Source organism: Artemia sp. Qi Xiang Cuo, chromosome 5, assembly GCF_049724085.1.
Source record: "Artemia sp. Qi Xiang Cuo chromosome 5, ASM4972408v1, whole genome shotgun sequence".
NCBI lineage: Eukaryota > Metazoa > Arthropoda > Branchiopoda > Anostraca > Artemiidae > Artemia > Artemia sp. Qi Xiang Cuo.
Genome location: NC_142798.1, coordinates 53,123,144 through 53,138,997, shown reverse-complemented (window position 1 = coordinate 53,138,997; position 15,854 = coordinate 53,123,144). Strand labels below are relative to the sequence as shown.

Sequence of the window (15,854 nt, the reverse complement as noted above, 5' to 3'; positions counted from 1 at the left end):
TTGGAAATTTTTAAAGCGTAGAATGGCCCTATCACCTGAAACCGTTTCCACTGTCTGATATCCATGGCATCTACAATGTTTTATGTGATATAGCAACTTTAATCCAGTCCGAAATCTAGATAGACATGGTGGAAAGTAGAAACGGGTCCCCCGCCCCGGCTTACCCTCCCCCAGAACTCTACTAATGTCAGTGATAGGGTTAAAATGACCAATTGTATTCAGGTGACTAGGCGGTGTGTAAAACAACCAAACCCTGTGTTTAACCAATTCAACTTACGGGGCCCGGACTGGGAAGACCACCCCCCTCCTTTTAGAGCAAGTCCCATCTTTAAATTAAGTTTGGTATTGTACCATTGTAACTCCTATGTTCAAGTGGACATTGGCCCGTTCGAAAATGTCAATGGATTTTAGCGCTACTGGGTGTTTTCCTTCTAAGCAAGAAAAATCTACAACTGGGAAATGGGACCCGTCCTTCCCATGTACAGCCCAGTGATCTAAATTCGTCTTAGTAAAGTCATCTGCTAGAGGCTGAAAGGTTAAAATGAGGAAAGCATACTAGAAACACTTTTTATCTGTTTCAAAACATATCTTCTGTACATCTTGACAACCCTGTAGATCTATATTGTAATTAAAGACTACTGACCTCTCCCCTGTCCCCCCTCTTAACATAAGATCTTTATTAAATTTAAGTATATTCACACTTAAATTTTCAATAAATACAACTACAGAGCCACTCCCATTGTCCTTAGAGTTCTCGAGATGCGCAATAATTTGCCCTACCCACTCACTAAAAACACTCTCAAAATTTTCTAAATTTGGATAAATTACGCGCATCTCGGAATGTATAAAATGATAATACACTTCGCTTTTCCCCTCATTCAAATAAAAAACATTTAAAACAATAGACACTTTAATTGAATCCCTACCCCCCCACAATTGACTTTGTTTCTCCAGTAGTGCACGAATTTTATCTACATAGGCATGCACAATTTCTACAGGGTCAAAAACAAAATTTCCCTGCCTTAGTGTATTAAAAGGATCCCCAAACGTTGCAGTGAAAACAACTATATTATTTAAAAATGTATTGGACAATTGAAAATCGGGGAAAGATGTACCCCCTCCCCCAAGTTGTTTAACAATGTTCGGACTATGTTTCAATTCAGTTAATTGAAGTGGAAGTAGGTAATCAGTGGGGGATAGAGGAGGTTTCCCAGTAAAATCCTCTAAAATTGTAAAGGGTTCGGTTTCAAGTATACAAGTTCAGGTGTGCTAGCATCTGTATTAAAAAAATCATCTAAAAAATTGCCGATATTAGATTGAACTTCAATAGAGTTACTCAATGTTTACTTGTCCTAAACGCCAACAGCCCCCTCTCGCTCTTTTACACTGGACTGCGAGTAGGGGAAAAATTTACCAACCTATAAATGAAAAAAAGCTTATGATAATCTAAGATATGACATTTAAGTTTTTTTTTTTTTTTTTCGCGGCGCATCCTGCGGCGCTTTCCTGCGGTACATCCCTGTGGCGCGTCCCGGATCCGCGGCGCATCATGCAACACCTCCCATACCTCTTCCCACCCCCCGTTACATAATGTCCCTTCAAAAGTTGAAATATTTCTAATTCTCGTGCAAGTGTTCCAGGCTGGAACCGTTAACTCGGTTTCCCTTCGCTAAAATCTTTGGCACGATAGAAATATTCAGTGTAAATTAGGACGCCAATATGTAACAAATGGAATAATCTCTCTTAAAACTATGTGAATGGAAATTAAAAGTTCTAGTGCGCTTTTTAAGTGACCAAAAAGATTCGAGGGCAACTAGGCCCCCCCCTTTTCAGCAATGTCATAAATAGCAATTATTATTTTTGGGGGTATAACTTGTTTCGCTCTTACATAGAATTCCAATTTCCTAATTTTGCAGACAATTCACAGCTAATTTTCTTGGCCAAACAATAGAATTATGTTAAAAGCATTGAAAAGCCTAGACTTGGCGGCCTAACCGTCGCTAATGATAGAACAGGAAAAGGGGTGACAAACTATTTATATGCTTGTGCGGAGCTTTAAGCCAAAGATTAAAGCAAGATAGTATTCAATTGTGAACGGAATAGCATTTTGAGTTTCAATGGTATCTAAAGTATATGTGAAGCGATAGCAACAGAAAAAAGAGCGGTTTCTTTGCAAAAAATTACAATTAGATAGGTAATAGGTGTTAATATCTCACTGCGAAAAGTTTATATTGGGATTGAAAAGGACTAAAACATTGGAAGAAATAGATATGTAGGAAAAAAATACTTACATTTGCATAATCCGTCTGGGCTTGGGTACGCAAAGGACCAGGTAGTGCATGTTGGAGGGTAACCTCCTGACCTAACTTCGATGGAGCAGCTATTAGAGGTCCAGGTAACTTGTGTTGGAGGGTGGATGGGGCGACGTTAATTTCTTGTGTAGCTGGGCCAGCAATATCATATGGCTGTGCAGCCGGGACAGCTTCTGAGACCCTTGAAAAAGCTTGCGTAGGTGGGGCTTTGGCAGTGTAGCTATTCGCCCACTCTCTCTTTGGTTTTCTGAGAGGTTGCATTGGGTCAAGTAGCGTGGAGCTAGAGGGTTTTGGCCAGCGACCATATTGCATGACAGTAGCCTTCGCAGGGGGCGCATTATTGGCCCTCGCTTTCTTAGCGGGTGGCGGCGAGGAGCATTCTTCGCTATTTGCGCCAGCCATAGCTCTCATCGATGTGGGGGCCACAAATTCTTCATAATTTGCCTTAAAGAAGAGAAAAAATCAAATCAAAATAATTTCCCCCTTTATTTTAAAGAAAGAAAGTTATTAACTACAATTTTGTTTAGAAAAGTATTTATCTCATTTTAGTAAAGCAAAAAACCCATATTCCCCCGCCCCTAATTTTAGGAAAATTAATCCACCCTATGTCTACCCTCTCATTGAGTTAATCATGCGTTTTATTCAAGCGCATGCCAGATCAATAACGAATGTATCTTACTACCTTTTATTCAAATGTTATAGCTAAAATCACTAAATGACGAAGAAACAATTATCTTTTCTATTTTGCCACTAATAAAAGCGCTAACACAAGCCCACAACAAAAATCCTGGATTAGCGCACTGGAAAATAAAAGAAAATTTATTGAAAGCTTGAAAAAAATTAAAAACATGCCTAGAGACGCAATGCATATATTTACACATTAGTTTTCTTGTCAATGGGTGTACATGTCTACAAACCGAATCCCCCCCCCTTACTTTTAATGCGAAGAAATAGTTTGTTTTTATTTTACAACGAAGCTGTTAGAATTGAAGACAATGCCCTCCCCCTTTACATAAATTACTTACAAGGTATCTGTTCGTGGCACTGTATTGCCCCCTCCCCCCTTTTACGTAATGTTCCAAATACATTTTTAGACCTTAATTTGAAAATAATCCATTTCAGTTCTCCAAAATAGTGCATCACATATTATTGCTTAAAACTGTTTTAATTTGACAATCAAAACAAACCCTTTGGGCTAGACCGATATCGTGAACACACCGGAAGAGGGGTGACAAAGTAATTATATGCTTGTGCGGAGAGCTTATGTCAAAAAGCGGGTTAATAGCTAAGAGATAGACAGAAGTTGATGGGCTTACAGAAAAAATAAATTTATCGAAAAGGTATTTCTTTTTGCGGTGGTTAGGTTTCGAGGGTAAAAGAATATATTTACGTTTTGCATTGAGTATAAAGATTGTATGGTTTGTGGGGGGGGGGATTTAGCTGGAAATATAGAGGGAAGGAATTTATCGAAAAGTTATTTCTTTTTGCGAGAATTTGGGATTGTAAGACAATGGGGGAGGGGGTGGGGGGTGGGGGGATATTGCTAGACCCTAATTCGAAAATAACTTGTTTCTCTACTTCCATACAGGTTGTTTAGGCCTAGCTTAATTATTGCATCATTGTGTTTTAATTTTGACGGAAGAATAGTTCCGGTGACCGCGTTTGTAAACCGGAAAGGGTGTCAGCTAATAATATGCCTCGTGCTGGAGATTGTGTCAAAACAGAACGGGATTTTCATTAAAAATTGACAGAACTCAGCAGACACTTTAGCTGGAAATATAGAAGGAATTTAACGAAAAGGTATTTCTATTGGCAAGAATTTGGGATTGTAAAACAGTGTGGGAGGGGGTTAGGGTAAAAAGAATATATTTTACGTTTTCCATTGAGTATAAAGATTGTATGGTTTGGGGGGGGGGGTAAAGGAATATATTTACGTTTTAGCTGAATATACTGGAGGGTGTCCAAGGAAAATTCGTTTGAAAATAAAAAATGTACTTACATTGCTTATTGCGGCTGCCAAGGCCTCAAGCTCATCAATTATGTCAATTGTTCTATCCATTGTGTCACAATACTTTCTGATAATTTAATCACATTGCATGCCCGTTATATGCGAAATCTCAAGGTCAAATTGTTATGTAAACAAAGTCCTCTGATTGGCTGAGAAGGAAACACGTGATCTAGCTGTTTCCCGGGAACTCATAACATTTGGCTTGAACAACAATAACAAATACTGTTTCCCGGAAACTCATAACATCTGCATCGAACAACAACAAGAAGGGAGTGACAAAGTTCCTGTTTTTCCATTCTCACTGACAAAATCCATAAAAACATCAAATAAATTGACCAACACACATAACCATCCATGAAAACAGACATAAATGTGACAAAGTTCCTGTTTTTTCCTTCTCACTGACAAAATCCATAAAACCATCCATAAATGTGACAAAAATTTTTTTTTCAAATTCTCACTGACAAAAACCATAAACCACGTGGTTCGCGTGGGAGTTATAGGGTCACCTCTACTTATGTATTTATGTATTTTTTTTTCTAAAACGGTTCTATATTTTTTGGGAAAATTGGTATTTTGGGATATTCTCGCATAAAAAAATTACCTAGATAGGCCAGAAGTATGAGAAAATTCGTTAAAAGCCTTAGTTTTGTTTTTGCAGCAATGAAGATCAAATACACACTTGGTTAGAACAACAGCGGTGGCGTGTCAAAAATGAAAATGAATAGCAAGGACACACGCGGTTAGATGACATCCGACACCGAGAATGGGAGCAAGTCAAAAATGAAAATGAAAAGCAAAGACACACGCGGTTAGAACACATGTGACACCAAACATGTGAGCGAGTCAATAAAACAACCTGAACAGCGATAATTAAAACGTGTCAAAATTCATAACCATAGCGATGATGATTGAGTTTGGAATTTTGACATGCATAGGCTCATCAATGCCTATAATACCTTTGTTAAAAAAAACAAAGGTTCGGCGACGTGTATTTCATAATGACGGTAAAACCAACCAAACAAATTGATAACGATAGCGATGATTATTAGGTTTTGATTTTGACATGGATAAGGTCATCAATGCTTGCCATACCTTTGAAAATCAAAAACCTGGAATAGATAAATCGTTGGAAGAAAAATAAGTTTTTTTAAAGTTCTGACCTATTTAGATCGTTTTTGTGGCCAGAAATATTTATATTCCAGTTTTAAGACAAAAACTAATTAGCCGGTTTTACGACCAGGCGTCAGCACTCGGCAGGCTTGTATACATTGATGTTCGTTGTTGCATGTCTTCTAACTTCAGATAATGTGAACTTCTTCTTGATGCCTCTGCTTCAGGTTAGGTTTGATGCAACCACCCAGGTAAGAATACTTTGTACTCTCCTGGGGTTCATTGTGATTTTCAGTGTTGCTTCTCTTCTAAGCATAGACTTCATTTACGATTCACTGTGATCATCTCTGTCACTTGTCTTCCAACCGTAAATTTTTTTGTTCATTTTCATTTATGATTACTTCAGATAAATTTTCTTCTATGCCTTTTGCTTTAGCCGTTCAGATTTATGCATCATCTTGTATAATTTCTTAAGACGTCAAGGATATAAAAAAATTTCCAGTTTCTAACCACAGATTGCTTTCCAAAATTTTTTTTGCACTTCAGTGCGATTCTTGCTGTCGTTTGTTCCATGCCTTTTGCTTTAGCTCTTGGGATTCTCACTTTTGCTTGTTTTCTAATAACATTTATTTTCGCTCCCGTTTCATTAAAAAGCCCTATAAAAAAATTTCCCTGCCTTTTGCTTTAGCTTTTTGGATACGTCTTATCACATTTGACGGTCCGAGCCGTTGGACAAAAATTTCTTCTTGTTTTTCAAATAATGTATCTTTTCCAACAGTTGAAAGTTAAATCATATCATGTTAAATGTACTCGGTTTAATCAATGAGCTTAAATTAGAAGTAGCGTCTTCCTAAAATTACAACTTTGTAATTCGGTTACTCAGTGCTTCGGTTACTGTTGGCCCAATCTCGTTCAGTGCTGGATATGTTTTTACCACCTTCTGCTTTAGACTTCTTCTAACCGTAGTGCCGCCGGGCCCCGGAAAGGCTATGTGGTAAGTTTGTATATATTGATTCTCATTGACGCTTGTCTTTTGACCGCAGCCTCTTCTTGATGTCATGACCGAACTATCAAACCATCGGTTTGATACAACCACCCTAGGAAAAATGTATATTGTCCCTTAAAGTTGTGACCTATTTAGTTTGTTTATGTGGCCAGAAATGCCGATATGCAAGTTGACACCTATGGCGTCACCATAGGTTCGATACAACCAGCCTGGAAAAAACACAAATTCTTCCTTACAATTGCAACCTTTTTCAATCGTTTAAATATGTGTATATATTTTGATAAGGGATTACAACAATTCAAAAATCTTAAAAAAGAAAACCAAAAGATTTAAGCTTAGTAGACGCGGAGGGCCAAGTCATACTTTTTTTCATTTTATAGACCTTGACAAAATTTCGAAGTTAAAAAAAAAAAAAAACACCTCTGCAAAAGTTGCTATTCTATAAGAAAAAAAAATCCCGTGAAGCATACGTCAGTTCAGAATTGCTAAAGTTATTATGTAAACTGCAAAAATACTTATGGTGCCTGAGCAACAATATATATATATATATATATATATATATATATATATATATATATATATATATATATATATATATATATATATATATATATATATATATATATATATATATATATATATATATATATATATATATATATATATATATATATATATATATATATATATATATATATATATATATATATATATATATATATATATAAATTCCTCCTCTTCCCACCTCTGGATACATAATGATCCATACATGCTTGTTTAGGATAATCTTTGAATTCCCAATTCCTCGTAGCAGGGAGTATAATCTAAAATAAGCAAAATATAATCTGAAAATTAACGATTTAATCGAAATTCGTAAAATAACATTATTTGAAAAAATTTGCAGTGTACAACACATAAGAATTATAAAGGTAAAACATATAAAACAAATTGCCATACTTTAAGAAATTCTAATGAGAAAATCAACCACTATTCTTTGACTAGAATTCTGAGAATAATATTATAGCATAGTGAGGGTATGAGTACAAACTTTTCCCAATATACCTGTGTACAAATATATAGTTTACCAATGAAATTCCTAAATTAAAAAGTTTTATTTGTGCTATTTCATTTTGACCTATGCCGCTCACAGAGAAAAAGAAATTGACTGATGACCCCAACTCTTATAAATGTGAACCAACATGAATTATATCCTGTTAGGAAACACTACGGACCCCCTAATAAAATACATAATAGGGCTCTTGCACATTTTTAGATAATTTTTCACGCAAGCAGCTTCAAAGCTCAATATTTTGCTTTTAAAAGCTTTTATACAATATCGATGAGATTCACTCTCGCTATCCAATTTTCAAATACAGATTAGGTCAGAATAATAAATGAGTATGTTCTCTTCCCACAGCTTTTGAACTCTGTGTGGATATTCTGACATATTACTTGAATATCTTGGTTTTTAAAGAGATCAATTTGACTTAAAGACCTTACACGTAAAACCTACAAATAAGCACGGATAGCCAAATGCCAGACGATTTTTCACAGGGACTCGGGGTTATTAAATAATAAGAAAAAAACCTCTCTTTAGGCTATGAATTTTCAATTTTTTCCGAGATTCTACCAAGCTTTTGTAAATTCATATCTCCTGTGTACTTCCTTGCATGCGAGCAGGTCACTAAAATCATATAAATATACTTTGAGATATCCAAACAATGAAGTCAAGTTTAATTTTGGCTTCAAGCAAAAGTTAACCTAAAACTAAAGTTAAAAATCAAAATTAAAAGCGGTAGATAAAGTTTCATCATAAATTTCAAATCAGGTTGTAAGGTCACTTGATAAGAGCATAGATTTAGTACCTAAATGTATACCAAATAATACAAAAGAAGCATTGCAACACGCGAACAAGTAAACTACAACCCGACATGCAACACGAAAGGTGGCAGTAATGGTAATAGACAAGAAACAAATAATAGAAGCAGACCCCAACCATACATAGTGTGTCCCTCAAAAGAAAAATTACAAGAGGCTCGCCAAAACACCAACTGTCTGTAGTCCATTAGTCTTTTAATTCGTCTGTAAGCCAAAAGACATTCTATAGCTAATTTAGGGTTATAAATTAAGACGATATAGCACCTCAAAACCATTTTTCTTCATATGTCGGACTAGTAGGTTTGTGTCGACGGACGGATTTTTTTTGGGAGCCGTACATTACACTGTTTGAATAAAAGTAATTTACTGAATTCTTCTGCAATAATATCCGAGAACTCGACACTTTTCACAGAGATGCTGGGGATGTACTTTGGATTGGTCAGAAACATCAAGTCCATCTGGTTTCTCCAAAGGTCTCTGGAAATAAAGGGTGCAAAGTCATTCAGAATTTAATAAATAAGCAATAATGAATCATCAGGTTTAAATGCAAATATTAAAATATAGATATAACAACCTGTTCCAAGGAAACGGTTCTCAAATACTTTTTTTTACTGCAGTTCCGATACCAGTTTAAATGCAGATGTTACAATATAGATACAACAATCTGTTCCAAGAAAATGGTTCTCAGATCCTTTTTTTTACCGAAAGCCAGTGTACATAAATTACACATAAATAGTTATTCAATATTACTTTTCAATAAAAATATTACTATTAGTTTTATTATTCAAAAAAGGATTACTTTTACCACGAACTTTGCATATTCAGTACGTAATAAGTGCCAAGCATTGTTAAAGAGTAATAACAGTGAAATACGTATCTATATGTTTCTTTGAATTTCGATTTCAGTTTCAGCAACGATATTCGATGATTTAAGGTTGAACAAATTAATTTAAATAGTTGTATTTTATTGAACATAAAATGTCCAGAAAAGGATAACGTTGATGTAGGCGTGTTACTCTTCAAAGGGAGCACGTATTTAGGCATGTTCGCTTTAATGAGTAACATTTTAAATAACATCCAATAGAACAGTTCCTGAAACCGAAACTCTAAAAAGCCAAGTTTTGATTAGAGTAGCCTATACGCAACAGCATATTCTACCATTTATGGTAATTTCTAATGTACAAGAAAACACTTTCAAAGTTGTTCATCAAAACTTATTAGGAAATGGAAAATTGTAAAATTTTAGAAAAATTGGTTAAACTCCTCGCCGAAAGGGGTGCGATGTTGATGAGAAAAATTTAAAATAAAGCTAAGCGTGTGCGAGATCCTTAAGGCCTTTTTCTATAATTAATTTAAAAAAAAAACTTCCGAAAAATAAGTTTTTCAAAGAAAACTAAAGGTCATTTTAAACTTAAGCTCAGCAGATACAAATACCTGTTGAAATTAAACTCAAAACGACCAGAAATTACTATTAAAGAATAAATGAAAACCAAAACGAACAGAAATTAAATAAACAATCATAAAAAAAACAAACAACAAGTAATAATATAAATAAATAAATATATCTTAAAGCGAGTAATGCTTAGATTGAATATGAAAATCAAGCTTAAAACGAACAAACATATTTTGCTATTGAAGTATAAATGAAACTTAAAACGAACAGAAATTAAATAAACAATCAACGCAAAAAAACATACAATAGATATTAATCCCTCCCTGAAGCTTATACAAGCATGACGCCCCCAGGACAAAACTTACAACGCCTACCCCCTGGATCCTGAGGGGTTTTGTTGACACCGAAGTTTTTATTATCTAACTTTTGAACAATATTTAAAAAACTGGCTATCTCAAAGTTCTTATCAGATGGGTTTGAGAAAAAAGGGCGTGGAGGGGGGGCTAGGTGCCTTCCGATCTCTTTTGACCCTCCAGTATCTTTTGACGCTTAAAAAATAAACTAGAACTTTCAATTTCCGATCAAATGAGCCCCCTCTGACGTTTATACGAGCATTCCTACCATAAGAACCATATATACCCCCAGGGCATAACTTATGACCCTTGCCATCCTCAAGAACTAATTTCAAGAACTTTCAACTACGTTGAACAAAATGGCTATCTAAAAATTTTGATTGGATGTGTGTGGGGAAAAGGTGTGCATGAAAGAGGGGTTAGTCGCCCTTCAATTACTTTCGACTATAAAAAAAGAGCACTAGCCCTTTGAATTTCCAATCGAATGAGCCCTTTTTGAAAATTTAACGACAAAGCTTTCTATAAAAAGCTTATATGCCCTCAGGGTTTAACTTACAACCCTAGCCCTGAGGGCTGTAGGGGGAGTGTCCTCCTTAAAAAGCATAATTTCTATCTGGAAATCAACTACGTAGAACAAAATGGCTATCTCAAAATTTTGATCGGACGTTTTTGGGGAAATGGTGGGCGTGGAAGGAGTGTTCGGTGCCTTCCAATCGCTTTTGACCCTTAAAAAGTGCGCTAGAACTCGATTTCCAATCGAATGAGCCCCCTTTGAAGTTTATGCGAGGAACCCTTCCATATGAACTGCCTCTGGGAAAAAAATAAAATAAATAATAATAATAAAACATTGGAGCCGTTATGGCCTTTTCTTTAGGGCCGGGAGGGGGGGGCCAGTTGCCCTCCAATCTCTTTTGACTCTTAAAAAGTGAACGAGAACTTTCAATTTCCAATCAAATGAACCCTCTCCGAAATTTTTACAAGCATCCCTCCCATAAAAATGATGTATACCCCCCAAGCCTTACTTACAACGCCTGCCTCCGGGCCATGGGGGGTTGCGTCGACACAGGAGTTTTTTCTTATCTGACCTTTGAATTATTTTTAATGACATAAATACTTTAAAAAATTTTCGGATGGGCTTGGGGGAAAAGGGTGTGTGGGGGGGGCAGTTGCCCTTAAATCTCTTGACTGTCAAAAAGCGAACTAGAACTTTCAATTTCCAATCAAATGAGCCCTCTATGAAGTTTATACGAGCATCCCTTTCTTAAGAACCATACATGCCCTTAGGGCATAAGTTAGAACGCCTTCTTGCGAGCACTGGGGGGGGGGGCTGTGTTGACACCGGAGTTTTTCTTATCGAACTTTGAACTATTTTTTTTAACAAAATGTCTATCTCAAAATTTTCATCAGATGGGTTTGGAAAAAGAAGGCACGGGAGGGGGCTAGTTGCCCTCGGATCTCTTTTGACTGTTAAAAAGGCTTTTGACTTTAAATTTCCAATCAAATGAGCCCTCTTTGAAGTTTATACAAGTCTCCCTTTCATAAGAACCATATATTCCCTAGAACATAACTTACAACGCCAGCCCCCGGGCCCTGGGGGGTTGTGTCGACACTTGAGTTTTTTTTATCCGGCTTTTGAACAATTTTTAAATTAATGGCTATCTCAAAATTTGTATCGGATGCATTCGGTAAAAAATGGGCGTGGGGGAAGGCTGGTTGCCCTCCAATCTCTTTTGACTCTCAAAAGCTGAACTAGAACTTTCAATTTCCAATTAAATTATCCCTCTCTGAAGTTTTTACGAGCATCCCTTCAATAAGAACCATATATTCGCCTAGGGCATAACATACAACGTCTGCCTTCTGGCCCTGGGGGCTGTGTCAACCCCAGAGTTTTCGTTATATGGTCTTTGAAGTATTTTTTTAAAACATGCCTATCTCAATGTTCTTATCAGATGGGTTTGAGAAAAAAGGGCGTGGAGGGGGGGGACTTGGTGCCCTCCAATATCTTTTGACTCCTAAAAAGTGAACTAAAACTTTCAATTTTCAATCAAATGAACCCTCTTTGAAGTTTATACGAGCATCCCTTTCATAAGAACCATACATGCCCTTAGGGCATAACTTAGAACGCTTTTTCTGGACCCTGGGGGGGGTCTGTATTAACACCGGAGTTTCTCTTATCCGACATTTGAACTAATTTTTTTTAACAAAATGTCCATCTCAAAATATTCATCACATTGGTCTGGAAAAAGATGGCGTGGGGGGGGGGGGGCTAGTTGCCCTCGGATCTGTTTCGACTGTTAAAAGGCGAACTCGAACTATAAATTTCCAATCAAATGAGCCCTCTCTGAAGTTTATACGAGTATCCCTTTCATAAGAACCATATATGCCCCAGGGCATAACTTACAACACCTGCCCCCGGGCCCTAGGGGGTTGTGTCAACACCTTAGTTTTTGTTATCTAACTTTTGAACAATTTTTAACTTAATGGCTATCTCAAAATTCTTATCGGATGCATTCCGAAAAAAAGGGGCGTGGAGGTGGCTGGTTGCCCTCCAATCTCTTTTGACTCTCAAAGACTGAACTATAACTTTCGATTTCCAATCAAATGTTCCCTCTCTGAAGGTTTTACGAACATCCCTCCCATAAGAACCATATATTTCCCCAGGGCATAACTTACAACGCCTGCATTTGGGCCCTGGGGGGGGAGGGCTGTGTTGACCCCGGAGTTTTCATTATATGGTCTTTGAACTATTTTTTTTAAATGGCTATCTCAAAGTTCTTATCAGATGGGTTTGAGAAAAAAGGGCGTGGAGGGGGGGGGGGCTATGTGCCCTCCAATCTCTTTTGACTCTTAAAAAGTGAACTACAACTTTCAATTTTCAATCAAATGAGCCCTCTTTGAAGTTTATACGAGTATCCCTGCCATAAGAACCATATATGCCCCCAGGGCATTACTTACAACGTCTTCCCTCAGATACTGGGGGTTGTTTCGACACCGGAGTTTTTGTTATATTATCTTTGAACTGTTATTAACAAAATAGCTATCTCAAAATTTTTATCAGATGCATTTGGGAAAAAGGGCGTGGGGGGGGGCTGGTTACCGTCCAATATCTTTCGAAACTGAAAAAGTGAACTAGAACTTTCAATTTCCAATCAAAAGAGCCCTCTCTAAAGTTTATACGAAGATTCCTTCCATAAGACCCATATATGCACCCAGGGCATAGCTTAAGACCCTTGCCCTGAAGACCTTGGGGGGGGGGGGGGGTAGTCATGCTCATAGATATAATTTTCAGACTTTAAACTACATTGAACAAAATGGCTATCTCAAAATTTTGATTGGAAGTGTTTGGGGAAATGGTGGGCGTGGAAGGGGTGCTAGTTGCCTTCCAATCACTTTCGACCATTGAAAAGGGCACTATTCATTTAAATTTCCAACCGAATGAGCCCTTTTTGAAGTTTATGCGACAATGCTTTCTAAAAGAACCTTATATTCTCCCAGGGCATAACTTACAACCCTTGCCCTGATGGCTGTGGGGGGGGGGGTCGTCATCCTCAAAGACCTAATTTCCAGAACCCTCAACTACGTTGAACAAAATTGCTATCTCAAAATTTTGATTGGATGTGTTTGGGAAAAAGGTGGGCGTAACAGGGGGGGGGATTAGTTGCCCTCCAATCACTTCGACTATTAAAAAGAGCACTAGCCCCTTGAATTTCCAATCGAATGGGTCCTTTTTGAAGTTTCTACGACAAAGCTTTATATAAAAGCTTACATGCCCCCAGGGCATAACTTACAACTCTTACCCCGAGGGCTATGGGGGGAGTGTCCTCCTCAAAAGCATAATTTGTATTCGAAAATTAACTACGTAGAACAAAATGGCTATATCCAAATTTTGATTGGATGTGTTTGGGGAAATGGTGGGCCTGGAAGGGGTGTTCGCTGCCTTTCAATCACTTTTGACCTTTAAAAAGGGCACTAGAACTCTCGGTTTCCCATCGAATGAGCCCCCTTTAAAGTTTATACGACGACCCCTTCCATATGAAGTGCCTATGGGAAAAAAAATGAATAAATAAATAATAATAATAAAATACTGGATCCGTATAACCTTCACTATAGGCAACGCTATAGCGTTGCCTATAATATATTTGCCTCTAGTAATTTTTTATTTTTCAACAGAAGAATGGTCATACATGCATGACCCAGGACGACCGTAATGAGACAGTAGCCATAGATTCTTGAAATAGAGGGTTAATTTGAATGAAGAATTAAATATCTGCCTGTTTTTTTTTAAGCAACAAAAGAGAGCACATCACAAAAGACTGCTAAAGTGTTGCTTTTTGGACAGTAAAACATCCATTTGGGCTTGAACAGGGCTTCATGACATTTTATCATCGAAGAAAATTCGGAGAACTAGAGAACAGGTGTATTCGCCCCCATTCGTTCCCAAGCATACATAGAGTCTATAAGAAGTGATGATAGATCATTCAGATTGTAGTTAAAATGGACCGTAATAAGTCGTCTTTTAATGAGTTGGCAGATATATTCATTTCATAAGGAGGGGGAACCGAAGAGCTTAAAAAAGCATTTTAGTTAGCCTACATATATTCACATTCACTGTGAAATTTGTATTTTCATTAAAGTTTTTCTAACTGGGTATAAAATATTTGTGTGCTTTATAAAAGCTGACTGTGAATTCAACCTCACCCCCCTCCTTCTGGATGGAAGGCCAGAAATTCATAACAGCAAAAATGCTTGAGATATTCATAACAACTACGACAATTTCACCAAATAATCAAACAAACCACCTCTTAGACTAACGCAGGCTTGCCTTCCCTCAGAAAATATATGTGTTTTTTTATTCTTAAACAAGCATTCTAAAATCAGGTTGAAAAGTCAGGCGTAATCTCTGGGAACTTCTTTTTATAACGCAATCTCTGATATCATCACGATGTAACCATCCCAATTTTAAATACCTGAGGTGATGATACCGATTATCTTTTCCACTGATCTTTTACCGATTCTCGAATGTGGCCTCGTTTTGTTTTTCATCTTTTGTCCGTCCAGTTCTAGGTTCTCCATAATTCACGGAGTTCCCACTTGTAATTAGTAAAGTTGTACCGTTTCTGAATTTAGCAAGACAAAAACTAACTTGTTTGTGAGGGTAAACATTAATATGGCACTTAATGCATTCTTGTCCACAATTTGCCCAAGAGTTGCCAGACATCCACTTTCGTTTGCACTTTGGACATTTGTACTCTCCAAAACATCGCTTTTTGCCCTGATACGGGGTAAGACCTTCGCCCTTCGGACGCGCCTGTAAAAAAAAATCGCCGAATAAAAGTGGAATACCTATTGAGGGTAGTGCCTCAGTTTCTTTTTTTTTCTTTTTTTATGCTCGTTATCTTTTTTTAAACCCCTATTATACTCTTACGTTGTAAAGAGGCTATGAGTAGGTATTCTCTGACCCTGATTAGAGATAACAGCACAAACATCAAAGATAGACCACAGATATAGATGAGTCATACTTTTCCGATGAAGTGACAAAAATGACTAAATTAGTGCTCAAATTTTCACCAGGATCCAGCTAAAGCAGCATCTTTCCTCGAAGAATGAGCAGCTGATGAGTATCACTCAACAAAAGAATCTGTTATACACGAAGAAATGTGGAGCAGCAGTTATAATTGAGTCTTAACTATCATTGGTACAGAAGTCACTCACAGAGCCAGCAATATGGTTACTGTCACCAGGATTCACAGCATTCGATCTCTCATAGACCTTGGAGAAAATACCTGCTAAC

At 37.1% G+C, this 15,854-nt stretch overlaps 1 protein-coding gene across 3 annotated transcripts in view; it reads right to left on the bottom strand.

Moving 5' to 3' along the window:
- Nucleotides 1–7,271: 7,271 nt before the first annotated feature.
- Nucleotides 7,272–15,854, bottom strand: part of LOC148952265 (zinc finger CCHC domain-containing protein 24-like) — a 38,114-nt gene continuing 29,531 nt past the window's right edge. For all 3 annotated transcript variants that reach the window (XM_089088907.1, XM_089088906.1, XM_089088908.1), the window contains 2 exons: nt 15,207–15,371; nt 7,272–8,794 (listed from right to left, as the gene is read on the bottom strand). In XM_089088907.1, the coding sequence (XP_088945033.1) occupies nt 8,681–8,794; nt 15,207–15,371 (279 nt within the window). In that variant the 3' untranslated portion in view covers nt 7,272–8,680. The remainder of the gene's footprint in view (nt 8,795–15,206; nt 15,372–15,854) is intronic.